The sequence below is a fragment of the Diabrotica undecimpunctata genome, chromosome 3 (assembly GCF_040954645.1).
Source record: "Diabrotica undecimpunctata isolate CICGRU chromosome 3, icDiaUnde3, whole genome shotgun sequence".
Taxonomy (NCBI): Eukaryota; Metazoa; Arthropoda; class Insecta; order Coleoptera; family Chrysomelidae; genus Diabrotica; species Diabrotica undecimpunctata.
Window position 1 is genome coordinate 159,603,725 of NC_092805.1, and position 27,914 is coordinate 159,631,638.

A 27,914-nucleotide genomic window follows, 5' to 3' on the forward strand; every position below is an offset into this window, starting at 1 on the left:
AGGACAATTTTTTCATTCTCGGATATTAGATTTTCTCACAGATCTACTTTTGGTATAGCTTTCTACAGGGCCGTTCCTGGCGAGTATGCAACGAATGCTCCGCACGCAGGCGCTAAATTTTAGGGGCGCTAAATATTTGGTTACCATTACAAAAATATTCTCACTTCTAAAACAAAAAAAGTCAGTGTTCAGTATTTCCCCGGTAAGCGCTAAAGCAATCACTTCATCCGATTGCTATTCCCTATTATAATACCAAAATTACTAATTAAATTACCATCCTACAATTTTATTAGTGGTAGCACACGACGCGCCGTCTAATGCCGCTCGCCGCGTATATTTATTGTTCTCCATATGAAGTCGAAATTAGAGAACACTTTCTGGGTTTTTTCCAAGTTTTAAATACTAAGGAGAAGGGCTCTTCAATTTTTTAAAAGAAGAAATATTATCAAAATTTAAAATAAATATTGATGACATGAGAGGTCAGGATTACGACAATGGGGCAAATATGTCTGGCAAGCATGTGGGCCTTCAAACTCAAATTCTAAAAATTAATACCAGAGCAATGTTTTTACCTTGTTCAGCTCACACTTTTAATTTAAGTGTCAATGATGCAGCTAACATTTCATATGAGACTGTAGGTTTTTTTTTCAATTATTCAGGACTTGTTCAATTTTTTTCTGCTTCACCCTATAGATGAGACATTTTAAAAAGGAATGTACCAAACTTAACTTTAAAATCAGTAAGTGAAACACGATGGGAAAGCAGAGTCAAAGCCATTCGCCCTCTTAGGTGTCAATTCCTCAAAATTTGTAAAAGTTTACACGATTTACAAGATAATTCAAGAGATATGAACACGAAACATTCAGCAAGGTCACTATGAGACAAAATTTAAAACGTTCAAATTCATTTTTTCTATTATAATTTAATTAATATAGTAAGCAAAGTGGTCCAGAATCCAAATACAACTTTAAATGAATGCCATACAGAAAAAATCTTATTATTTATTTCACTGAAAAAAAGTCAGACAAACATTTCGAGATTTTCATGAATGAGTCTTTCTGATAGCAGAAGCAGAAAAAAGTGATGTAGAGCAAACATTTCCATTATTAAGACAAAGAAAGACGAAGCTTCAGTTTTCGTATGAAGGTACAGATGAAACAGTATTCGATCCAAAACAAAAATTTAAGATCAGTTTTTATTTTCAAACTTTGGACAAAACAATTCAATCCCTACAAAGACGCTTTGGGGGAATATAAGTGCCACGATTTATTTGGATTTTTGGGTAATTTTCAAAATCTAGATTCTGATCTAATTAAAAGATCATGTATGGATTTGGATTTAGCTTTACAAATTCAACATGAAGGAAACGTATGCAAAGATATTGATGGTCTTGATTTGCATAATGAAATTCTGTCATACAAAGTTCTTAACCCACTCACAGACTCTAGCAAAATTTCGGATTCGCCCATAGATATTTTAAATTATATAACAAAGAAAAATTTACAATCATTGTTTCTAAATCTATTTATAGCCTTGAAAATATTCCTGACCCTTTCAATTCGGTGGCATCTAGCGAAAGGAGTTTTTCAAAGCTAAAGCTTATGAAAAATTATTTAAGAATGTCAATGTGCCAAGAAAGGCTATCAGTTTTTGAAGTCATTTCAATTGAAAATAAAATTTGTGAAGCCATTGATCACAATGAAATGATTAATGAGCTTGCATCTGTGAAAGCACGAAAGCATGTTGTAATTCCAATATTTGTTATTTAATTATTTTTTATTGTTTTAAAATTACCTTTTTTCTTCAGTTAATTTTGAAAATAAAATCTTTTTTTCAAATATGCTTCGTTTTATTTTTCTTTTTACATTCATATCGTATTTTCAATCATATCACAAGAACATGTTGTGATATACATGTTGTAGGTATCTTAAAAACATAATATGGGGGCGCACAAAAAATCCTGCACGCAGGCGCTCACTACCCTAGGAACGGGCCTGCCTTTCTATACGTTTAATTCGTTTATTTTGTTCTTTTCGTTGTCTAGAGGCTGTTCAAGTATTACATACGTAACTACTATAGGGGGAGGAGGTATTTGCTTTGCTTATTTTTGATGATATGGGGGTGGGGAGAGGTCTAGATCAGGGGTGAGCAACCTTTTTAATCAACGGTCAAATTTAAATTTTATAATTTTTTGGCTGGCTGGTACATAAAGTAAGTAACACTTATTAATAATTTAAAAAACTGTATTTATAATAAACATTAGAATAAAAAAATATAAAATTAAAAAAAAAAGTAAAGATTTCATAAATAAATTTTGACGAAAAATAAAAACAAATAATTAAAGAACAGACAAACGAATTTACTTGAAATTTTTAATGAGAAATGTGGCATTGCATTTACGATACAAGCTGATCAATATCAGCCGAAATTGTTGAAGTAGCTACTCGTACGCAGCTTTCTAATCGTGCATCACTCAGTCTGATCGGTGGTTATTTTTATTTAAGTTTATGGCTGAAAATCATCATCATCATCATCAACTAGCCTCTAAGGTCCACTGCTGAACATAGGCCTCTCGCATGCTTTTCCACTTGGTCCGATTTTGCGCCATCTGAATCCAATTTGTAGTCACTCTTTTTATGTCATCTGTCCATCTCGTTGGGGGTTGACCTCTATTTCTGTTATCTTGTATTCGGGATCTCCATTCCAAAATTATTTTTGTCCACCGGTCATCAACTGATCTTGCTACATGACCTGCCCAGTTCCACTTTAGTGTTGTTATCCTTTCAATAACGTCTGCTACTCCTGATCTTTTGCATATAGTAGCATTGGGTATTCTATCACGTAGAGAAATCCCTAACATTATTCTCTCCATTGCCCTTTCCGCAACTTGTAGTTTACTCACTGTTGTTCTTGTGAGTGTTAGGGTTTCTGCGTCGTAGGTCATCACTGGCAAAATACACTGATTAAATACTTTTCTTTTTAGACACATTGGAATCTAAGACTTAAAAATATCCTTCATCTTTCCAAATGCAGCCCAAGCGAGGTTTATTCTTCTTTTCAGCTCGATTGTTTGGTTGTCTCGACTTATTCTGATCTCATGTCCCAAGTATTTATAGGAGCCAACTGGCTCAATATCTTTGTCTTCTACTGAGATGTTTTTGTTGTGGACTAAATTTTTCATAAATTGTGTTTTTGAAAAATTTATTTTAAGACCAACTCTTTTTGTGGCAGTATGGAGTTCTTGGAGGAATATTTGTGCCTGGTCAAAGCTGTCTGCAATAAGAACGATATCATCTACAAATTTAAGGTTATTTAAAAATTTTCCATCTACATTGATGACCTTTTCGTTCCAATCTATTGTTTTACAAGCGTATTCTAGCAAAGTTGTAAATAATTTAGGAAACATGTTGTCTCCTTGCCGAACGCCTCTTTCAATACGAAAGGTCCCAGTATCTTCATTAAGTCTTACACAGGCTGTAACATGCTGATAGGTGTATCTGATGAGGGATATGTATCGGTGATCTATTCTACATTGTGTTAGAGCTTGGAGCATTTCACTTTTATTGACCGTATCAAATGCTTTCTCGAAGTCCACAAAGACAAGTATTAGGGGTCTATTATATTCAATGGTTTTTTCAATCAACGACTTAATGGTTTACAAATGATTATTTGTTCCGTATCCAGCTCTAAATCCTGCTTGCTCGCAAGGTTGATATAAGTCTAGTTTTGATATCAACCTATTAGTTATTATCTTCATAAACAACTTATAAACGTGAGATAACAAGCTAATAGCTCTATAGTTCTTTAGCTCTGTTATATCTCCCTTTTTGTGCATGACTACTACAACAGCTTTATTCCACTGAGGTGGTGTAACCTCTTTTGAAAGATAAGTTATATAATTGTGTCAATGCTTTCAATACTGTCTTTCCTCCTGCTTTAACTGCCTCAATAACGATTTGGTCATCACCAGCTGCTTTATTGTTTTTCATTCGATTTAATGACTTTGAGACTTCTTTGATTGTTATTTCTGTTATCCTCTGAACCCACATTCTGGACTTTTCTCAACTTGGTGCTGTCTTTCTTACCCCTTTCTCTATATAATTCTGTGTAAAATTCTTCAACTACCTTAATTATCTTATCTTTATCTGTTACCACTTTTTCGATTTCGATCTGCAAGGTTAACAATATACTTCTTACCTAGAGCTTGACATCTCTTCAGCACTTTTAAACTTTTATTTTTTTTTTGTTTTTTTTTATATTTTAATATGGCTGAAAATATTTGTTCGCAAATATACGTACTTCCGAACAGAGACATGATTTGGTTCGCATTTTTCGTCAAAAGCGGAAATTTCGCAAGGCTCACATAAGATTTATAAAAATTTTCGATATTTACTGAGAAACATAAATAAATCGGCATTATTCTGCATGTCAGTCACTTCCATTTGAGAGTCTTCTGGAAGTGTATCCACATCGATATTAAATGGCGAGGAAAACATGTGGAACATTTGGAATCGTAATTGAAATTAAATTTTCGTTGATTAAAATATCTATATATTGTGCTTATTTTTGAGAATAAGTTTTCTTTTTTAATGTGGAAAGTGAGAAAAGAAGAAACGAAAAAGTGTTTTTAATGTGTGAAACTGCAAAAGATGCTGTTTCCACCATTTTAATCTGTGCTCGACTTTATAAATTGATTAGTTTATCTGTAACAATGTACCAGGTCGAAAACAGAGTGTATTTGGTTGGGAGAAATGGGACTGATTGGAGACATCAAATTGCTTCGGGAAAAACTAGGACGAGTAGAAGAATTTAAAAAGCGTGGCCCCTACATGACATTAAATGAGACACTAGATCGCGAAATTGCTCACAAAATACAGGCTGTTTGGTTTAACCGGAAGCTAATGAGCAGGGAAGAGTGAGGAAAGATATACAAGAGTGTGGTGAGGTCTGCGTTACTGTATGGTGGTAAAGTGTAGCCTGTAAAGGGAGTTTGGGAAAAGAAGATGGAGATGGCTGAAATGAAAATGTTAGGGTGGATGTTGGGTAAAATTAGAAGGAACAAGATCAGGTACGGCGTGATTAGGGAAAGAGCCGGGGTGACTACAGTCTTAAAAAAGAAGAATGAAATGAGAACTATCTGGGACGAAGGATATAGCTATTGAAAATAGAGGAAAATAAAGATAGAGGAAACCCGAAGACAACATGGAAGGACCGTGTGGCAGAGGATGTGATAGAGAAATGTTTAAATGAAGAAGATACGATGGACAGAAATAAGTGGTGAAGAAGAGTAAAGGACAACGACCACTGAAATGATAAAATCTAAGTGAGGAAAAAAAAAGGGAAAGTGTATACGTAATATATCCAAGATCCACCCATAGACGTATATATTAACATAAACCGAATAATCTGTAGAGCTAAGTGACGGCACCATCTTTGTTTTCTTTGTTAGTTGTGTCTCTATTTTGCATCAAGTAAGTATAGCACCGTCTCTTTTTGTCGTCACTGCTCCTTGCTGGGATGCTCAGTTTATGTTATATATACGTCTACGGATCCACCTTGTGTTGTTTATTATAATGCCCTGCCCAAAAAGAGTGTAATCACTGTGTAAAATCCATTTTATAAAATTAGTTTCTGGCTGTGTGAGTATGACAAAAATAAAATATCATTTACAACCAGTAAGTATATTATTTTTTACTTGACAAACATAAGTATTCAAATATAAATAAAAACAAGTGTCATTAAAGTTATTTATATCAAGAGAAAGCTCAATTACTTTTATATTACAAATCCGTTAGGAAGTTTTGTTGTCAGAAATGGGTTTTATTTTTTAATGGTTTTATTTTAAGACTTATTTGTTACTTCCTGATTTTAAAATTTGACGATAATTCAAAATTAAATTAACGGAAAGTCATAACCAATGCAATTATTTTAATTATTTTTTATTTACTATCCTTAATGAGAAATAGCTACTATTTTAATTGAAAATACGCTTGTTTAGACGTTTCAATTTCCATTTCACAGTTAATTGCTATTATCGCAGTAGGCAGATCAAATAAATTAGTTGTTGGGATATCTACTGTATAAATTACAAAGGTTTTGAAACTGTTTAAAATGTAAATAATATTTTTAAAATTGAATAAAGTATTTTTATTATTTATTTATTTTTTATAATTTAAACAAGTTCACTAAATTATTATGTCTGCTTCTAACGCTACCTGCTAACGTGTTAACAAAGCATAAATCATTTGCTTTTGACAGACCTGTCAAATTCAGACGAAATATTAAATTAATAATAAAATATAAGTACATATCATTTGATAGTAAATTTAATTATTATATAAACCAAATTAGATGTTTAAAAAATGAAATTGTTTTAAAACGAGAAGTGTCATAAAAATTTAAACTGATGCTTATTATTTGGTTGACATTGATGACTTTTAAATTTTGCCAATCGTAACGAATCGCATCTTAATCAAACATTAAAATAACGAAATTTCGAATATTAATTAAAACAAATTCGCTACAAATGATAAAAATATGAATGTCAAGGAAAATCTTTATCTTTAACCATCGTCGATCCAAATTTCTCGACTGGGCCCTGATTCTAATTGAGATTTCGACTCGAAACATGTCGAAATTAATATGGCGACGTCGAAATGCGACTTTGCGAACCTTGTGGATTTCAGCTGAACTAACCAAACGACGTCACTAAATTTCGATTTATCGAAATTAATTTCAACTTCAAGAAAGTGGTTGAAATTTAATTTCGAGTCGAAATTAATCTGACATGACTGACTGGACTGGGAGAAGTGAACTTAGGTTCAGTTTAGGTAGGCGGTGTTTTGATCCTTGCAAGGAAAACTGAGGCAAAAAGTATTAATATGGCTGTGTTTTACGGACATTTGCTAGTTTTGGAGGAATTAGAGAGGATAGATATCCGACGCTCATAACGGAGGATAAGAAGAATGTTACGGGATACCCAAAATTCTTTTTCACTAAGTGATGCTCAATTTAGGCAGCAATTCCGGCTTAATAAACAAGCTGCAAATTATTTAATAACGGTATTAGAACCATATTTGGAAGAAGATGTTTATGCCTCTAGGATACCCAAAATGTTTAGGGTTAGTATTACTAAGCTGCAGTAAATTTAAAAATATATTAGAATATAACCACTAAGTCAAATCTTAGTGGTTATAACTTAAGGATCTCCCACATCGCCTTTTTTTTTTCTTGTCATCTTTTCTTTCAATTCAAAATATAATTGAGAATGGCCACTATTTATGATTTAACAACTCAAACAAGAAAAAAAAGACGTTCACGTAACGTAAACAAAACAAACATTCAACAAGCGTAGTGCAGCCAATAAACAACAGGGCCAACCCAAATTTTCAGCAGTGTCAAAATGATAAAGTAAATATCCCCAGTTTTAACTACAATCGAAATGAATGAGAATCGTTAGCGATTGCGACTGTCATGGCGTAGTCGCTTTTAAATTTCGACATCGAAATGAAATAGAATCAGGGCCCTGATTTCAAAACTCACATCATATTAATTATTGATGTCAATGTTTACTTGTGGCAATCCAAATTTATTATATTGTCAACATCCGGAAGTAAACGTAACGCATTTTTTATTTAATTCATCAGTATGCTGTCAATTAGATTACCTCTTGTAAATGGTTCTATTAAGTATGGCTAGAGGCTGGTTTAAATCGAATGAGTAATTTTTTAAAGCGTTAATTAATGACCATGTCCTAACAATATTTATGTTTTAAATCTATTACCGTGAATATAGTGAAAGGTTAAATAATTTTATTTAACTTTACTCCTTTTAAGTCTTAGAAATTAAATAGAATATAAAAAAATCATTTTTAAATTTTAAAATTATCTCAACTACATTTTTTTCTACGGTGTATAGATGGGAAGCCTGGGGGGGCAAAAAAACTGGGGGGGTCCCATAATTGACGTTCTTAGCAAAATTCATTTAGATGTCAAATCTCTGGCGACCTGGCGACTGGACTACACAAGTAATAATTTAAAAGTTATTCTAATTGTTTATAAGTTAAAAATAATAGTAACTTGGCAAAACGACTTTGGTTATAAAAGTGCTCACAATTTACATAATTTACGTCTTCAAATCTGTACCATTGCTGCATAATCAAGCTTCATAACGATTTTGCAGGTTATCCAACATATATTTTTTATAAAGTAAGGTTGCTGCATTTGTTTCTTCTTCTTCTTCTCGTAGCACTACAAACCGGGGTGGGTTGTGGCTGACTGCACAACTTGCTTCCATCTTGAACGGTCGTTCATAATAGTTGGGTCAGTGGGTTCTTAGATCTGACCATATATTGTCTCTCCATCGCATTCGTGGACGTCCTAAGGGCCTTTTTCCTGTGAGGGCTTCCTTCCATAATAACTTAACAAGGCGGTTATTAGGGAGTCTACGGACATGACCAGCCCAAATTAGTAAAATATAACATCAATTTACTAATGTTTGTATTTTAAGAACGATTTCCGAAGTCGAAATTGAAACGTCAATACACGTACTTTAACCTTTAATTGTGGCTTATTCTCATTTAAATAGTAATTACTTTAACATGCCACAAGAAAATAGCTTCAGAACAATATTTGAAATAATGAAAAATTGAGGACCATTTGGAGATAGGGTTTTAAATATATTGGCTGTATGATAAAGTGTTTTGTGCATCGATATTATTATAATTTGCTTAATACATGATATTTCCGTTGTTATTGGTCGAATCGGACTGTGTAATGCGTTATATGAAAGGGGAAGAGATAAGGATTATATTACGATAGAAAAAAACAAAGAATACGACTACCAAAGGGGCACTACACATTATCTTCGTTATTAATGAACGTATAGCGGAATACCAGATATCACATGAATGTATTAATTTATATAATTCGTTTAGTCTGTCTGTCTATCTATCCTTAACATAAACCTCAGAGCCAGCGTTACATATATCATAAAGGATTATATTAAGATAAAAAAACAAACAAGCTGACTCTCAAAAGGGCGCCACATCTTATCGTGGTTATTAAGAAACGTATAGCGACACACGAGATAGAACATGACAGTATCAATAAATATAATTTGCTTATTCTGTCTGTCTGTCCGTAACGAAAACCCCAGCGCCGGTATCATATCATATCTCCGTTGTTAAAAGTCCGATTATAGCGTGTGATACTTTAAATGAAAGGAGAGGGAATAAGGATTATGTTGAGATAGAAAAATCAAACAAGGTGACTTTTAAAAGGGTACTACACAGCATCTTCGTTATTAATGCACGTATAGCGACATACGAGATATTATTGAACACTATCGATAAAAATAGGTTTACTTAAATACAAATTTTGATTTATTGACATAAAGAAGGCCTCTAGCTGAGTACAAATAAACAACTGATCGAATCCTAACATAGCAAATGAAAGAGTAGGAAATACCAAATATATAAGGATAGAAAAAATCAATTAGTTTTTAGTTGTTACCACCTGTGGAGAAACGATGACTACTGTTAGACCGAAGTCTGTTATTAAGAAGCGAACTATATATTATTAAGTTTGTTATAGCTTATTTGTAGTGTACCGTTTCATGCGTCTTAAATAACATCCATAACATCAAAATAAATCTGCATAGAATATTTTTGGTGTGACAAAACAAAAGCATTTTAGTAGAAAATTATACGTTCTAGATTCCTGATGCATTAGAATCGGGCCACATTCTAGTTTGTTATAAAATCATTTCATTTTAAGACTCGCTACGTTTATATAATTTTTAAAAATCGGAACGAGTAATGAAATTAGAAACGAAACCGTAGGTATTCTCGTTTTTATGTGAAGTGAAAAACTTCCTATTTTTTCTAAATTACCTGATTTAAATAAATAAGTTGTATCAATAATTTTAATCTTCAGATATATTGGTTGATACAAACCAAACGTCTTGTAAACCACTTTTCCTTTAATTTTACCGGATATTATCTATATCCGGTAAGTCTCAGATGGTTTATTACTGTTTCGGAATCCGCATCCGTCCAGCTGGATTAGTTGTGTTGTAAACTTATTAATGACGATATAATAAAATTTACCGGATATATTCGTACAAACGTCACATAAAAAAGGTGTAGTAAAACTAATAGGATTATTAAAATCAACACTTCACAACACAATCATCTTTATTATTATTAGTTTTTTAATCATTATCTTGCTAATTTGCTAGTAGCAATAAAAATCGATAATTACTAAAATCGTTACTTTTTTATATTTCTTTCTACTGTATCCAAAACTTCTAGAGAATTTATATAAAGTTAAATATTAGGATTCGAAAATAATATTTTTTAAAGTTTATGAGAAAGTGTTTTAGAATCAGTGTGATAACAGCAACTAAATTAGAAAGATAAAAATTGTATAATTAACGTACAACAGAAACTCACCATGAAAATGTAAACTATTATAAATACAGTATACTCCCTATAACGAGGTACATTAGATGTCCCGTGAAATTTCTATTGAACTATAATCCTCTATAGCGACGCAAATTTGGTTATAACGAGAGAAAATAGGATCGAAAAACGTGTTTTTTACGTTTTTGGTCTGGCCGTGGCTATAAATAAATACCTTTTTTAACTGCCGCCCGCAATAAACTTCTTCTGTTTAATCTATCGATCGATATTGTGTTGTCGGAAATTTACAATTTATGATTCCCAAGCGTCAGTGTAAGGGTTTGACCATTCGCACCTAATAATAAGAAGGTCCTAATAGACAAGATGTGGAAAGTGCTTTAAACATTGTAAGAAACTTTTTCACATATTTAGAAAATATTATAGATAGCATGATACTGGAAAATTTAAAGCAGTAAAAATGACAGACTTCTTTCAATTGCAGAAGCAATAGTTTATGTATCCTTGAAAATACGCTTTATACATTATGTAGTTGGAAAAAAATGTAAGTACAGATTTTTTTTAACATTGACATTTATATCATTGACAATAAAAGTAAACATCTCTTTTTTGTTTTAATGTATTTCATTGACAATAAAAGCAAATAACTTTTTTTTAAAAACGCCATTCAAACAATATTTAGCATCTTATATTGCTCCGAATGGCTTCACTATAGAAAGTTAATGTTTTAGAAAACTACATATTCATATGTATGCACAGTATTATTGTTGTCTGATATAACGAGATCGGCTTATAACGAGGTAATTAGTCTGCCATTTTAGTTCTCATTATAGAGGGAGTCTACTGTACTAGGTGTTACATTTACACAACCCTTTTTACATATTTTTCCCCTGGACGTCTTCGGACAAACTGGGCATTGTCATCCTTAATTTGAAATGTGGCTTTATCGCTGAGGCAAACCGGTGAATGTAAATAACAATTATAAAGTATGAAAATAAAATGATTTTAATTTCCTTACGCCAATCATCAATAGACCAGTTTTTACGGATCCAAGCTAAGCATTTTTGAGCATTTATGGTGTTAGTTTTGGCTTCTTAACAGGCCTGCAACATTTGAAGCCCATGTCATACAAATTTCGGCGTACGGTGGCCACCGATACTGAGCATCCTACTTCTACCAACTTATTTCTTAAATCTCGATGGGTGGCCCTTCTGTGTGTTACAGCTAAATTTTTTAAAATTCGTTACGCCCTGGGGGCTACTGAAGGTTTTTTGCCACAACAGCCCTTCCGAAAGACGTCACAGGTCGCTTCTCTTTGAGTTTTTGGCTCAATCTTCTCACTGACGACTGGGATACATCACATTTTTGTGCTATCTCTCTCTGACTAAGTGCTGTATGTTCTAATGGGCAGTAATGGACGAGATTTTCTCAACACAAAGATCTTTAGATTTACCCATCTAAAAATTTCAATCCAAGATTAATCGTCTTATCGTTTTATGATTAAGAATTAACGAAAATCAAAAGTAACACTATTATGTAATAATGTCAATACTTACTAGTGACTATCGATAATAGACTACATAATAATCAAACAAGATATCACAATAAAGATCAAAGATGTGCGAGTCAGAAGAGGAGTAGAATGTGGAACTAACCATAAACTACTGACAGCAAAAATGGGCATTAATTGGAAACATAACAAGACCCCCTCTACAGAAGAACCGTTGAACACTATAAGAGAAAAACAATACAATATAGAACTACCCCAAGAACAATCAATAAAAGAACTATACCAACAACGTCTAGACCAAAATTTAATAGAATTTAGATACGGCAACATCGAAGAAATATACGAGCATATAAAGGCGAGTATAAAACAAGCAGCATTCGAAGCCCTTGGAGAAAAAGAACATATAACAAAGAAACAGCTCTACTATGAAATAAATGAACCAACAAAAAGAATAATTGAAGAAAAAAAGCAACTATACAGAAAATGTCTGACTACAAACAACGATGAAGTTTATAAAGAATATAGAGAAAAAGATAGAGAAAGAAAAAAATAAATAACACAACAAAAGAATGAAGAATGGAAAAGAACCTGTTTAAATATTGAAACATACATAGGAGGTACAAGGACTTCGGAGTCATGGAAAGTACTGAGAGGATTTAAACAAAACTCAAAAGAAAAAATTAAATTGGGAAATATACGGGACAAAGAATGGAAGGACTATTACAAGGAACTGTTAGGAACACAACAAAGACCACAATTCATTGGAAAAGAAAACAGGCGAAGACGAAGCAGATCCCCACAACAAGAAATAGAAATAACAGATAGGGAAGTGAGAACGACCATAAAAGCAATCAAAAATAAGAAAGTACCGGGACCTGGAGGCATCTCACCTGAGCTTATAAAATACGGATCAAAAAATTACACCGGATGATACAATGGATATTTCAGAAAGCCATAAATGGAGAACAGCTCCCAAAGGAATGGACGGAGGCATATATGACATCTATATTTAAGAAAGGAGATAGAAAACGATGCGAAAACTACAGAGGAATAAGCGTAATATCATCAATTGGAAGATTATATGGGAAGATACTGCGAGAAAATATAGAGCAAGCGATAAAAGGCAATATCGGGAAAAAAGCAAAAAATAGAGATATACATTAGGCATCTGTGGACCTCAGAAAGGTCAGAACTATGTGAGGCAATGTAGAAATTAGAAATACACACAGAACTCATGGAAGCTACAAAAGGTCTGTATAAAGAAAATAAAGTGTCCATTAAAATGAGAACAAGAATCATAGGAGACTTCATCACAACAAAAGCACTCCTGTAGGGTTGTTCCACATCTCCAACCCTATTCAAAATATACTTAGAGAAAGCCTTGACTACATGGAAAAGGAAAATGCGAAGGCATGGGAGTACCGGTACGGAACGAATACCTATATACGTTAAGCTTTGCAGACGACCAAGTAGTGATTGCACAAGACCAAAACGACCTCAGCTACATGATGAAGAAACTACAAGAAGAATATACCAAGGCTGGCCTAGATATTAACCTCGCGAAAACAGAGTACCTATCTACAAGTTTAGAAGACATAGAAGATCTACAGATTGATGACAACGTAACAATCAAAGGAAAGGATAAATTCAAATACTTGGGGTTTATGATCACGAAAAAGGCAACAACGGAAGAAGAAATTACACAAAGATTAGGACAAACAAGAACAGCAATCCGACAACTTAACTCAGTATGGTGGGATAGACACCTAAATATGAAGACAAAAACACAGATTTATAAAACATTAGTGCGAAGTATTATGACATATGGGGCTGAAAATTGGATCATAAACAAGAAAAACAGCAGTAAGATAGTAGCAACAGAGATGGATGCTGCAGAGTAACAAGAATGGATAGAAGAAGTAATGACGAAATAAAGCAAAGAACATGAATAGAAACAGACATACTAACATATATAGAACAAAAAAGACTAAAGTGGTATGGACATGTAAGAAGAACTAGCGACAGCAGATGTATAAAGAGAATAACCGAATGGAGCCCCATAGGAAGGAGGAAAAGAGGACGAAAAGAGGACCACCCCGAAAATCCTGGAGGAACGAAGTAGACGACGCCATGAGTAAGAGAGGCCTAAACGATGGAGAATGGGACAACAGAGAGAGGTGGAAACGGTTGAGCGAGGCAAGGCAGTGAATACTGTAGAATTCCTAAATATATATATTTACTAGTGCAAACATACTTACTTATACCATAGTATCCAAGTGAATATACTTTCAGTACGATTGAAATAAAAAAAAACCGAAATTTTTATGGTGAGTCTATTAAATTGAGCAAGGACTGTATGTGTTGATGGTCTGACATTGAGACTTCATTCGAGAAATGCCAATTGTATAATTCACTTAAAATCAACGAACTAGTAAGGGTTATATTAAGATTCTCTTTTCTAATTCCGTTTATAAAGGTGGGAATGTTACATCTGTTTGCAATATCTAAGTTGGTAATCTATAAAACTATAATCTTTCTTGTGTTACTTGTGAGTTTTTAAAGCATGCGTCGATAGATAAGTGTTAATAATTTGCAACCATAATTTGCGACCATTTTTTGAGACTTTTTTGTAGAAGAAAAGATTGTTTTTGTTAATTTTTTGCTCATTCGACTCATATAATGTATAAGGTTCCAGGAATGTTTGTGTAAGTGAATAAAATATTACTGGTTAATAAAAAAAACTAGTTTTATTTTTAGCTTAATTCTTTATTTGCCGATATCTCAAAACATCAATTTAACACTTAGGCCATTATGCTTCTGAGCGACTCATTTGGTTTCATAAACTTCGAATTGAAATCTGGAATTCGGTAGAGATGTGTAATATCTACCATTCTACTTAGTATATACAGTGAACACATTATGTGTCAAGTTTTTGGGGAACGGCAAGGTGGAGCAACAACAGGAGGAAGAAAAATCAAAAACCTTAGATATGCTGATGAGACTGTTAAATTGGCGTATTCAGCAAAAGAATTGGAACAATTATCAATAAGTTGGTCACGGTGAATGAGGAATATGGCTTGAAAATAGATATACAAAAATTCATAGTAATGATCATCGATAGAAACAACCAAACAGATGTAAGAATCATGGCAGGTTACGAAGTGGTCAGGCAATTTAATTACTTAGTGGAGGATGCGAAGACGAGATCCGTCCACGCATCACAATAGCCAGATCGGGAATAGCCAAACTCACAAAAATTTGGAAGAACACTGACATCACAAAAAACACAAAATTACGCCTTGTTCGAGCATTGATATTTCCTATCGCCACCAATGCTTCAGAAACTTGGACAATAAAAAAAGCCGATTCAAAGCGTATAATGGCATTTGAAATGTGGGTCTACCGTAGAATGTTGCTCATGCCATGGACCGTACATCACACAAATAATTCAATACCTACTAGAATATCTTAACATAAAAACTAGACTTACCACAACTATCGACCAAAATAAACCAATATATTTTGGACAAATACCTAGAAGGACGGGAGGTAGGGAACGAATGATAGTCGAAGGCAGCGTCGCAGACAAAAGATCCAGAGAAAGATCTCCAGCATGATAAACCAAATAAAGGACATGACTGGCTACTCATTCTCCGGAGCAAAACAAGACGCACAGTAGAGAAATAATTAGACAGAAATAGTCAAACGAATTACATGACGCTACTAAATTCTCACCAAGGAGAAAAGATAGAGGAGCACCTGAATATTTTATAGAACGTTACTCGATCGTAGCATACCAATCATATAATTACAAATCGCACGCAAATGATGACTTCTACGAACTCGACAATACTTTTATTCATCGAAATGTGCCATTAGTTAACTAAGCCCAACTCATTCCATTTTCTTTTAATTTCTCTCAACATATTTGTCACATATTTTACACTCTATAAACATGAAGCTTGTATTTTTTTTCTTTTAATTAACCAGTGAAACGAGTGATGCGTGAGCAAGACCCGATAAAAAGTACTTAATTATAACTACGGGAACTGTCTAATAAGATCGAAAGTTGATCGTCTAAATTGTTAAACGTAGTTATGAGTACATTCGTTACATATTACGAGTATTTTAATATAGTGGTCCTTTCAACATAGCTATTTGCACTTTCCAGTTGTCATTTTTTATTTCTTGTCTCGAGATGGAATCTTCCCACGTCCGAAACCGATTACTAATTATAAGTTATATCTAAATGATTTCAACATTAAACATATATGTATGAGAAAATGCCACACACTTAGTAAAAAACCGTATTTATTTGGGAAGTGTTGTTTCCAAGCTTAGACACAAAAATTCAATTTCTTGAAGAAAAATTTCTATCCGAAATATATAGCACGGAAATAGGCAAAATATATATTGTGTTTATGAGTGGACTACTGGATACATTCGCCTAACCAATTTTTGTTATTTGAAATCGTGAATTTCTGTACTTACTTTGTAAATTTTGTTTTACATTTTTAATATCCTTAACCAATAGATATTTTTAAAGTAAGTTCTTATTTTTGTTTTTAGTTTGTTTTCTTTGTTTTTTGCATTTTTAATTTTTTGTTATATGTAAATGTAAAGTTATATATGTAAATAGCTTTACATATTGAAGGACAAACTTGTAGCACGATTGTTAAAATAAACTGCTTTGAAATTGTAAATAAATACATTAATAAAGTGTATGAATCTCCGGGTAAAATCATTAAGGATGGAAATGATCAGGAAAGAAACAACAGAGACAAAGAATAGATATATGGAGCCAAGACAAAAAGTAAAGAGGGTGCTGAGAGAAAAGAAGTGAAAACACATAGAAAATAAGCTAAAAGAAATAGAAGAGAAGTAAAGAAATAAAAAACCTATATCAAGGTGCTAGAAATGAAAAAAGAGGTTTCCAACAAAAACTCATATTCGTTAAAAACAAAGCAGGAAATAATATAAGCGGTGAAGCAGAAATAATCGTAAGATGGAAAGAGTACTTTGATGAATTACTAAATGGCAATAATAAGCCAAACCAAAGAGAATGTATGGAAGCAAAAGCAAGAATCGAACACTTAGAAGACATAGAAGATAATTCACCCAGCAATGAACAAATCGAAGAAATCATAGAAAATCTGAAAAACAACAAATGCCCTGAAAGCGACAACATAACATAAGATCATAAAGGAGATATGGATAAAAGAACGAATACCAGAAGATTGGAAGGAAGCAATTATTTGCCCATTACACAACAAATGAGACAAAACAGAATGCAGTAATTACAGAGAAGTAGCGTTACTAAATACCGTATATAAAATCCTATCAAAATCCATAAAAGATAAGCTAGAAAAAGAAGTTGAAAATATAATAGGCGAATACCAATGCGGATTTAGACGAGGGAGAAGCACAACGGACCAAGTATTTGTAATCAGAGAATTATAAGTAGAAAGCTATGAACACAACTTACCAACGATAGCGCTATTCATCGACCTCCAGCAAGCATACGACAGATTAAAGAGGAAGGAATTAAAAGAGACCCTTGAGGAAATGGAAGTAGCAGAAAGTTGCATAACATGATACATCTTACTTTAGAGAATACAGAAAACAGAGTCAAAGTAAACAATCATGCATCGGACAAATTTATAGTAAACTAAGTAATTTTCTCAAACTACTTATTAGCTCTATCCCTCCGTGTAGATTTTTTTCTCTGACTTTTGGTCTTACCAATATTTAACTTCCGTTTCATTTTGCTTAAAATAATAAATACCGCAGCTACCAGCATATCTTTGGTGTAAAAGTTGGAGATTTTTAAAAAAATTGTAAACAGTTGCAAACACAAAAGTTGACAACTATTTTGGTGGATGCGCCCAAGTACTTACAGCAACTATCTTGATGAAGTCTCGTTTCACTGGTCTAATATTTGTAGTATTTCATTTAAATAAACTAATATTTTCTTTTTCTAATTATTTCTTTCATATTTTAATATATTATTATTCTCACACAAGATTGTAAAACGAATTACTACAGCCAAATAGTTTTCAAACAGTGAAAATCTATTGGAAATTAAATTAAATTAAACGATAGAATAATACAACGTTATAGATATTATATTAAATCTGCACCTACTAAAAATCTATTAGCCGAATGTATAAAACTTCCCTTACATTTAAGACGTCTTATTTTAGCTGAAAAGTTTATACTTAAATGCCAAACCTACCTATTACAAAAATATCCAACAGATCTGTGTCTAACTTAGTTGACAAATGGTGGCATAACAAAAATTCTTCAACTTTAGCTATAACCTTTCCTAATGTTTCTTCATATTTAGAAATCCTAGCTGAAACTTATTTCTTCCAATTTAATTTCAATATTCTTTATTCGCAAACCAAAGTTTATTTTCCTACTTTTGATGATAACAACGCCATTCAACTTCAGGAACAACTTGCCAAATTTAATAAGCTATATAGGAATTCCACAGATAGGTCAAAATCTATTTTAAGAGTTGGTTGTGCGGTATATATCCAAAACAATCAAAAACATATTATGTTTAAATTAAAACAACGATGTTCCGTTTATTCCGCAGAACTGTTTGCAATATATCAAGCTCTGGAATGAACTATTAAGAAGAAAATGTCTGATCAACAAATAGTAATCCTGTCAGATACAAAATCTGCGTTGTCTGCTTTAGATAATTCGGATAAGCATATAAACAAAAACAGTATTATCGTCAAAATTTTAGAAAATCAACTAAAGTTACTTAAAAGAAATAATTCAGTCTCTTTCATTTGGGTAAAGGGACATTATTTTGCTAAAGAAGCGGCTTAAAAAGGATTAGAAATTAGTTGGCTCAATAGAAGTGATTTAGTTTCGCTGCGTAAACAAGAATTAAAAGAAAACTGGAAAATTAAATGGAATGCTTTCTATAACAGAAGTAACAACCTATATACAAGAATTCACCCTGCTTTACCTACTGCGCCTTTTGCTGCAAGAAGTCATCCCAAGAAGAGTATTCAATGTTTGTTAGATACTTTGTTAATCATGCTACTGTGAAAGCCTATCTTCATAGATTTAATTTAAGTGAAACAGAACTCTGCGATTCTAATGGTAACACTGACGATATCAATCATTGGATGTTCGGATGCAGAATAATGATGCTGCTATTAAGTATCTATTGGAAAATCTGATTAAAGAGCAAATACCTCTTCCTTAGATTCAATCTTCTATTTTATATATCTATCGTCATAATATTAGGCTTAAATTCAAAGTTACCCAAAGCCATTAATTAGGGCGACTACGAACTCCCCCACGCTACCTAGCTTTTAATGGGTTCAGTTTTATAGTAGGATTAAAAGCGACTACGAACTGCCCCACGCTACCTAGGTACTTAGATACTATTTTTGTGAACATATGCAGTTTTTATTTTACTTTATTGTATTCAAAAAGAAACCCAATTCCCAAAGCATGAACGAAAATTTTAAATGATTAAATAATGAAACTATAACAATATAATCGAATAAAGTTTATATATAAATCTATATTGACTTATATACAATAACAAAAACTACAGTTAAACAATAGCAATGCTTAATTCTAATGTCTGATTAGTGATTAAAATAAGTACTTAAGAGTGAACACTATATTTAAGATTTTAAAAGTTAGCTGCATAATAATTGCAAACTGATTTAATGAAGTCTAATTTAGTAATGTTTTGATTAAACGTAATATTCATTTTGCCTATTTTCAGTAGTAATATTCCTAGGACATTGATAACAGACGAGATAATTTCATGACAATCGAAAGCTCGTTCCTTGGTAACAGCACGAAGCCTTCGGCTTCGTGCTGTTACCAAGCAACGAGCTTGAGAAATTTGTCATGAAATTATGAGGCATTCATCAATGTCCGAGGGATATTCGGCGGATAATTTTTCGAAAAAAAAAATCATAACGAAACATTTATTTATTAAAAGTACAGTTAGTGAAAGTACAATTATTAAAATTTAAGTTAACATTAGATTCGTTGCTGTTCTCTACTATAGAAGATCTATTACCACGCATAATATTTATAATCTTGTTGTGGTGTTCTTGAAACATGACATTTTGAAATTTATTTGGATGAAGTTGTCAAACTCGATCGTGTTGTCATAGGGATTGAAAATTGCACTGAATGCAATTATCAGTCTAATGTTGACATGATTGGGTGAAATTGTTCCACATGACACAAAATGACGAAATTTGAATGGTTGTTAGAACAGTCGAAAAATTATCAATAAAATCAACTTTTTTTTGCCGTTTTATCGAGTTTTTTTCGAATCTATGTGCAGTTCTAATTTTCACATATACTTCTCCTTGAAAATTTAACAAAATATCTGTAAATTTAAATATGTCAGGATGTGATTTATAAAAACATTCGTTAAATTTCGAGTGAAATGATTCACATGCGTTTGTAGTAAATATAAGAGATGATGAATTTGAGGCCCACATGTAAGGTGGAAATGTTGAATCTTCCGTTAAATAATTATCAACTAGGTAATCACAAAATTGTAAAACTCTGTCATCTTCTGGCATAATATTAAAAAGTCCATCAGAAAAAAAAGTCACCAACATCATTTGGATCTAAATAAGGAATGCCGAAAAACAATTTTAAATATTTTCCAAAAACAGTTTGATTTTTAAATTTCGAGGACAAACCTAAATTTTGAATTTTTCGGTACCAATTTTGTGTTAAATGAAGTTTGCAACAAAAAATAATAATGTCGGGCCACACTAACTTGGCTGCATTTTGAATTACTATTTCAAAATCAGAAATTATTGGCTTCGGTTTGAAATTTAAATTCAAATCTGTACATATTGTTATTAATGTATCAAAAGTAGTTTTGTACGATTGCTGTGATTTATTTGTTAACAAACAAAATACTAGAGGAACATAAAAACCATTTTTGTAGCCATGTATAGTAAACATCTGACAAAAATATTTAGAACACTGTTGAAAAGTTCCATCTACATACAAAGAATCTACATTACACAAAAAGTAAAGATTTGTGAAACAACTAAAAATTTGCTGAATTTTTTTTTCGTAGATAATAAAAAGTTTTCACCTGTATTTATTTTTAAATTTAAGTTCACTATCACTTGTAAAACTGTGACTTGGGCAATGATGGTGTGGATTTTCGTCTTGTAGCATAGATATTTCTTCGAACTCAAGAAATGTCTTTCGTCGTCAGCGGTAAATTGCTGAAATGTTCCTTCCTTTCAGTCTTTCACATATATCTTCTACAGCTTTCCTCTTTGTAGAATTACTAAAATTTTGCCGGTCAACGTGGATATCTGGAGCATCATTATGCTTCACCGATGCTTTTTCAAGAATAACGTAATTTTCATCACCTTCCTTTGTGTACACTTTTTGTTGACACCCTTTTTGATGCATCGCCATCTAAGTTTTCCGTCTTTGGAGACATGAGGATTTGAATATTTATATTCATTAATTATTAATAAAACTTCTCCCCTTTGACTAAACATAGTCGTTGGATTCGCCATTTAAAAGTTAAACACTAACGGACAAAACTATACCGTAATACTTGCAACTGAAGTGAATAACTGAAAATATTTATATTCTTATTTTCAACTATAATCAAATTTGGAATTTCCGGTCATTAAGACTTAATCCCCAACTTTAAGCTAGAAAACGAGTAAAGGTAAAAATATGTACCCGGGGACCAAGTGATTATAAAGAAATGGAAAAAGAGGAAACTCAGAATAAACAACCAATATTTTATGGAAATAATGAACAAATATTGACTTATCATAAATATGATGAAAAATATACGACCAGGAATGTTAACGCCTTGGTTAATTTGCCACGGTGTTATACGTAATTCGACCTTTTGATCTCATCAATCACTACTTGCAGAGAAGACGAGAAGAAATTATCTCGTTGGTATACCGGTGATTTATATACAACATTTCAGTAGGTATGCAAATGATGTCTAAATGAATGAAATAATATTTGTCTCTTTCTTTGAAGGACACTTAGATGGCGGTTATTTTTTCAATAAACTATCTGAAATTTTATCCACATTTTTAATACTATAAGACCCAACTTTCAACGCAATATTAAGGTTGTAGATTCATAGTGAAATTTAAGTGAAATTGGGGGAATTATTAAAACACTTAAGAAGAAAAAATTACTCGGTATTGACAACATTCAAGCAGAAACAATAAGAATTATAGATAAACAAATCATTAAACCGTTGGTGGAACTAATAAATTTAATATTTAAAACTGGTCAATGTCCAGACAAATTTAAAAAAACAGTTGTAATTCCTATATACATTAAGGGAGATAAACTAAGTTTGTCAAACTACAGACCAATCTCACTAATTACTACTTTAATAAAAATCTTTGAAAATGTCTTAAAATCAAATTAACATATATCTTTGATAAACACAACGTATCGTCTTCGCAGTTTGGATTTCGTGAAGGTTGATCGACAAATGACGCAATAATAGAACATACCAATGAAATATATAATCGAATTCACAATAGCCAACCTACTGCTTGTGTGTTTTTAGACCTGGCAAAAGCATTCGATACTGTAAGCCATCCAAAACTACTAGAAGCACTAGAAAATAGTGGAATACGCGGTTCTGCTCATAATTTACTGAAATCTTACTTGGACAACAGAGAACAAATTGTTAGGATAAATAATATTAACAGCAATAAACTTCACTTAAGATGCGGTGTGCTGCAAGGTACAGTATTAGGACCACTACTATTCAATATCCATGTCAACGATCTATATAATCTCAATATTGAGGGGAAGATAGTAAGATTTGCCGATGACACTGCAATTGTATATAGCGCAGACAATTGAGAACATTTAAAGAATACAATTAAATTAGATATGCTCAAACTAGTAAAATGGTTTAATTATAATGGTTTATAATAGTTATAAAGTAACAGTACCCTCTTATACTTCTATAACAATTTATAACACGAAGGAAAATATAATTATTAAATCAAGTAACATATAAAATATCTTGGAATAAAAATCGACTCTCATTTAAGATGGGATGTCCAGATAGATGAAATAAGAAAGTGTTTGAGAGCTTTGGTTCCAAAGTTTACATTTCTCAAATCTAAAATAGATTTAATTTAAGAATATTATATTACGCACTAGTTGAGTCTAGAATTAGATATGGAATTCTTGGGTAGGGCGGTATACAAAAACTTATTTAAAAAAGTCGACATATTACAAAAAATAATATTGAAAATAATAGTTAATAAAAAAAATGAGATACTCCTCTCATTTATTATTCTGTGATATTAACGGAGTGGATACGAGGCAACTTTATATGTATTTCCTGCTACTGTACATAATATACAATCATAAGCATATCCTGCGTATCTTACCTCATCACTACAAGACTCGCACTAAAACCAATCAACATGCTCAATTGGAAATATCAAGAAATCAAAAGGACAGAGATATGCTATGTATCTTGCTCCAAAAATATTTAATCACTTGCCCAACATATGCAAAATATATATTAATACTATTAATTCACTAAGCAATGTAAAATATATATTTAAAAAGTAGGTAGGTATGTATTAACCCTAAATCGTATGTTTGATCGCATACATTTTTCGATCATTATAATTAATAATGATCAAAAGTAAAAAAGAAGAATATTTGCAACAGAGTGATTTGTTAAATTCGTTCGTATGAATATAAAAAAAATTAAACACATATCAATGTTTGTAGAATATTATACACCTACACAAATATAATTAAATGTCGTCACACACTATTCCCGTGTTCGACCAGTAGGTTTTAACAGGTAATGAGTAAATGTTTTTTTTTGTTTTTTGAGTAACAAATGTAAAATTAACATGTCTGAAAAAAAACTACTAATGATAATTCTTTCTTGTACATTGAAATCAATAAATATCCCGAATTATCCAAGATCCAGATCCAGATCCAATAAACATTATTATTATTATTATATTTACAATAGTTGTTAATATTTGTTGAAAATTAGGAATTCTTAAGTTTTTTACAATTTTTTTAGCAACAAATTAGTAAATCAACATCCGAAAATCGTCATTTTAAATCTTTAAACGTGTTTTATCAAATAATTACCTTCAAATGCGTTTAAAATGCTTTACTTTTTAACGATAGATGAAAGTTATTAAAATGGTGCATTTTTGGTCTTATAAAACGTCCACCGAACCCACTGCAGGAAACATAGAGATTTCGATTATTGAGGTCCATAAATAAAACTCAAAAAAATTGTCAGATATCTGGCCGGGTCAAGGTCCTTAATAGGGTACTTTTTTACCTTATTTCTCTGGACTATTAATTTAATCATAAGTTTGGGGAGAAACAAATATCTGACCACGGAAAGTAAAATGAAAGTATACAAGACAACAGTAAGACCAATCCGAACATATGCAAAATTCAAAATATTAACAGGTGGATGAAAACGAGAAAAAAAAAACTGGAACGAACATGTAAACCGAATGGGACCAGATAGATTAGCGAACATCTGTAAAAACAACAAGCCGTATAGCAGAAGACCCGTTGGAAGGCCGCCAAAAGGGTGGAAAGATAATGTACAGTCAACAACCACTGAAACAGAATAAGAGGCAGACAAACAGGAGTAATCCTAGTCGCGCGAAGAAGAAGAAGAAGAAGTTTGGGGAAACTAACGAAATTTAGTCTAAACATCAGAATTAAAAGTAAATAAGGAAGAATTAATAATTAGTCCATGCTTATTTAAAAAAAACTAATATAGGTTTTAAAAGATATTAAAATACAGTTTGAAGTGCTTTTTCTATAATCATAATGATTTTTTCAAGTTTTAACACACTGGCTGGCGGCTAATATAGACCATAATAAAGACAACTAAAAAGATTCATAAAAATTATCATGATTGGATTAAAAAAAACTCAAATAAAACAAATATGACATGCCACATAACGCAGGGAAAGAGAAATATATTAGAGGAAATACCAGAAAAAAAAATTTAGAGTAGGATTAATTTTGACATAAGAAGTGTAATCTTAAAAAGACTAAAAATAAAATCAGAAACATATTTAAAAATTAATGTATTAAAAATAATATAGAAAACTTGAGGACAAGACTAATGTGGCATAAAATGTATATGTAAAACGATAATATATAAAAACCAGCAAAAAATAAACTAAAATAATATAAAAATATGTGAAAAACATGCGTTTTGCATTTATCAAAAGTCTATCATGAATTATCAAAATGACAGGAATATATGTTTTACAGTGTAAAAAATAAAACCTATAAATTGTGTCGATAATACTTAAAAAGGACGATTTTATAAATACAGGATTCTTCAAGAATCACCTTGTATAAATTTTCATCGCATATTCATTTTATCGTTTAGTATAAAAATATTTATTGAAATCAGCATATCACAAACACTGTTTTTCTTGATTTATGTTCACACTCTTATTTAAATTCTCGCGCTAATAGAATATTCTCAAGAAAAACTCACCATTAACACCGAAAGCTCCATTTCTCCCGCCTCAGTCTAACAACTAGCCCGATTGAAAACAATTCACTCTCACTTCTGAAAAACGAGTGCAGCCATGCTTAATGTCCCCCTCTTATTTATAGCATTAGATATCATAAAATAATATTTTTCTTATGGATATCTCCCCAGTTGACAATTTTGTTAAAATTTCACTTTCAGATGAGATGTGATTCCGCGGATGAGAAAAAAGGAATGTCAACCGTTAGATTAAGTACGAGTGCAATTTTGGATTCCACGGGATCATAAGAAATAGCGATGTTTTTGTAATGTTGAAAGTATTTTTGATAGTATTTAACGGAATAATTAAAAATCGTATTAATACATTTTTTATTACTGTAAAAACAAGTACTCGTTCCATATAAATCGTTCCATATACGGGGTGTTATTTTTTTTTGTTTGAATCAATGGACATTGACACAAACAATTTTGTATACAATCATTACATTAAGTACATATTACTAATTGCTACAGTTAATTTATAAGCCTTAAATAAGAACCTATGATTAAATACCACGGGCAAAGCGTCCATGTAACCATATGATCTTTGCCCAAAGAAATTATCTCTTATCGAAATAAAATATTGTCAATCAAATGATGCTTACAACACTCCAAATCTGGTGGCCACTCAAGAAGACATGGACAGCCCTGCCTCAGATAATTTATTGTATTAAAGAAAATAAACTTAATAATTGTTTGAAAATATCTGCAGCGCACTGCTTGGCTGCTACCACAAAAACTTCGCGACTTCTCCCACTATTTACTTTTTATCCAACCGGCAAAAACACCAAAATTGATTTTTCTTTAATAATTTTAAAAGAAAATTAAAACAATCTTTTTTTTTTCAATTAGTGTGAAATATTGATATCAACTAAACAAAATTTAATTAATAGCGCCACATTTCATTTACAGGAAGTTGAGATTGGTACAATGTATACTGTCAATTTTATTCACTTTTGGAATAAAATCATAAAATAAACTAAGTCTGAACTGTATCACAGAATAAATAACAATCAGAATGCCCATTTTCAGATGCTGCCTTTGAAGTGTGTCAGCACGCAATCGCCATATTTTAAACGGAAACATAGACTCGGATTGAGAAATTTGTGCCAAGCTACGACAGAACTGTAATTTAAATTTTTAGAGATTAATAATTTATTAAATTTGAAATAATTTAATCTATTCTTCAACTAAAAGTACGAATAAAGAAGTGCATATTATGTCTATATTTGCAGTAAATAAATTAAACCGGGTTAATTTTTCTATGCACATCAGATTTAACTGAACAGTAGAGTTCCGTTTAAAACATGGCTGATTCCGTCTGCGCCAACGAAATGCACGTATTATTTCTATAGCATTTTTCATATAAAAAAGCTTGCACGTCATTCAAGATTTACGTCGTCAGAACCCCACAGTGTTGCTAAAACATTAGAATAGTTAGTAAGTGAGGAATTTTTAAAATGTCAACTATTTGTCAAACTATCATATTGACAGTAAATACACTTAGTTTTAAGATTACACAACTTACCAATTTATGCCAAATTATTACCAATTCAAATAAGTGTTACCAATTTATGCCAAAATTTCACCTTCGTTCGATTACAGTTACAGTGTGTTCCGAACAAATGTTCTTCATAAAAACGCTTTATAATGCATTTATACAAATTAAATGAAACATATTATTGTGTATTTCTTTAAGTTAACATTAATAGAAATCTTTAAATATTATTTCTACGCGTATATAATAAAATATGTCTATAGAGCGTTCCAAGTTAAGAAAATAACATTGCGGATGTATAGGGCCATGTATTTCTTATGGACGATAGAAGCGCAGCGATGCCACGATGAACACAAGCACGATTCAGGGTTGTATAATTTGTATTTTCGTTTTCACAGACATTAATTAAATTAATGTTTTTTAACGTAATTGACCAAAAGTGTCCATTCGAAACAAGAGATGAAAAGTAGGGAAAATGATTTTAATTAAATAAATAGTATTTACAAAATATTATTTTATTTTATCTTATTTTAATTATAGTAACGACAGTTTATTTGTTTTTCGGTAAGAATATCATATACCATGAATCATAGAAATCAGTAGAAAATATTGCTTAGTAAAATCATACACTTTGCCGACTATTAAAGATTTAAACGCAAATAAACGGACCGCTTGGAATGAATATATCTAATTACTAATTGCAACTTAAAATAAAACGGTGTACGTATGTCAGCGATTTTATGTCGTGCTCTGAGACTACATAATGATAATAAGGCTTTGTGGTTCTTCAGTTGTTATTCTGACTTTACAGTTAAATGTTAATTGAAAATGGAAATTCGAAAAATATATCGACAATCTAGTAAACCGCATGCCTGAGAGTTTTGGCAACACTGATCTCCATAAG

The 27,914-nt window shown here is 31.8% G+C and overlaps 1 protein-coding gene across 1 annotated transcript in view; it reads right to left on the reverse strand.

The window, feature by feature from the left end:
* Positions 1 to 25,549, reverse strand: part of LOC140436269 (uncharacterized) — a 59,749-nt gene extending 34,200 nt beyond the window's left edge. The window contains exon 1 of the mRNA XM_072524970.1: positions 25,477 to 25,549. Within this exon, the coding sequence (XP_072381071.1) occupies positions 25,477 to 25,497 (21 nt within the window). The 5' untranslated portion in view covers positions 25,498 to 25,549. The remainder of the gene's footprint in view (positions 1 to 25,476) is intronic.
* Positions 25,550 to 27,914: the final 2,365 nt, after the last annotated feature.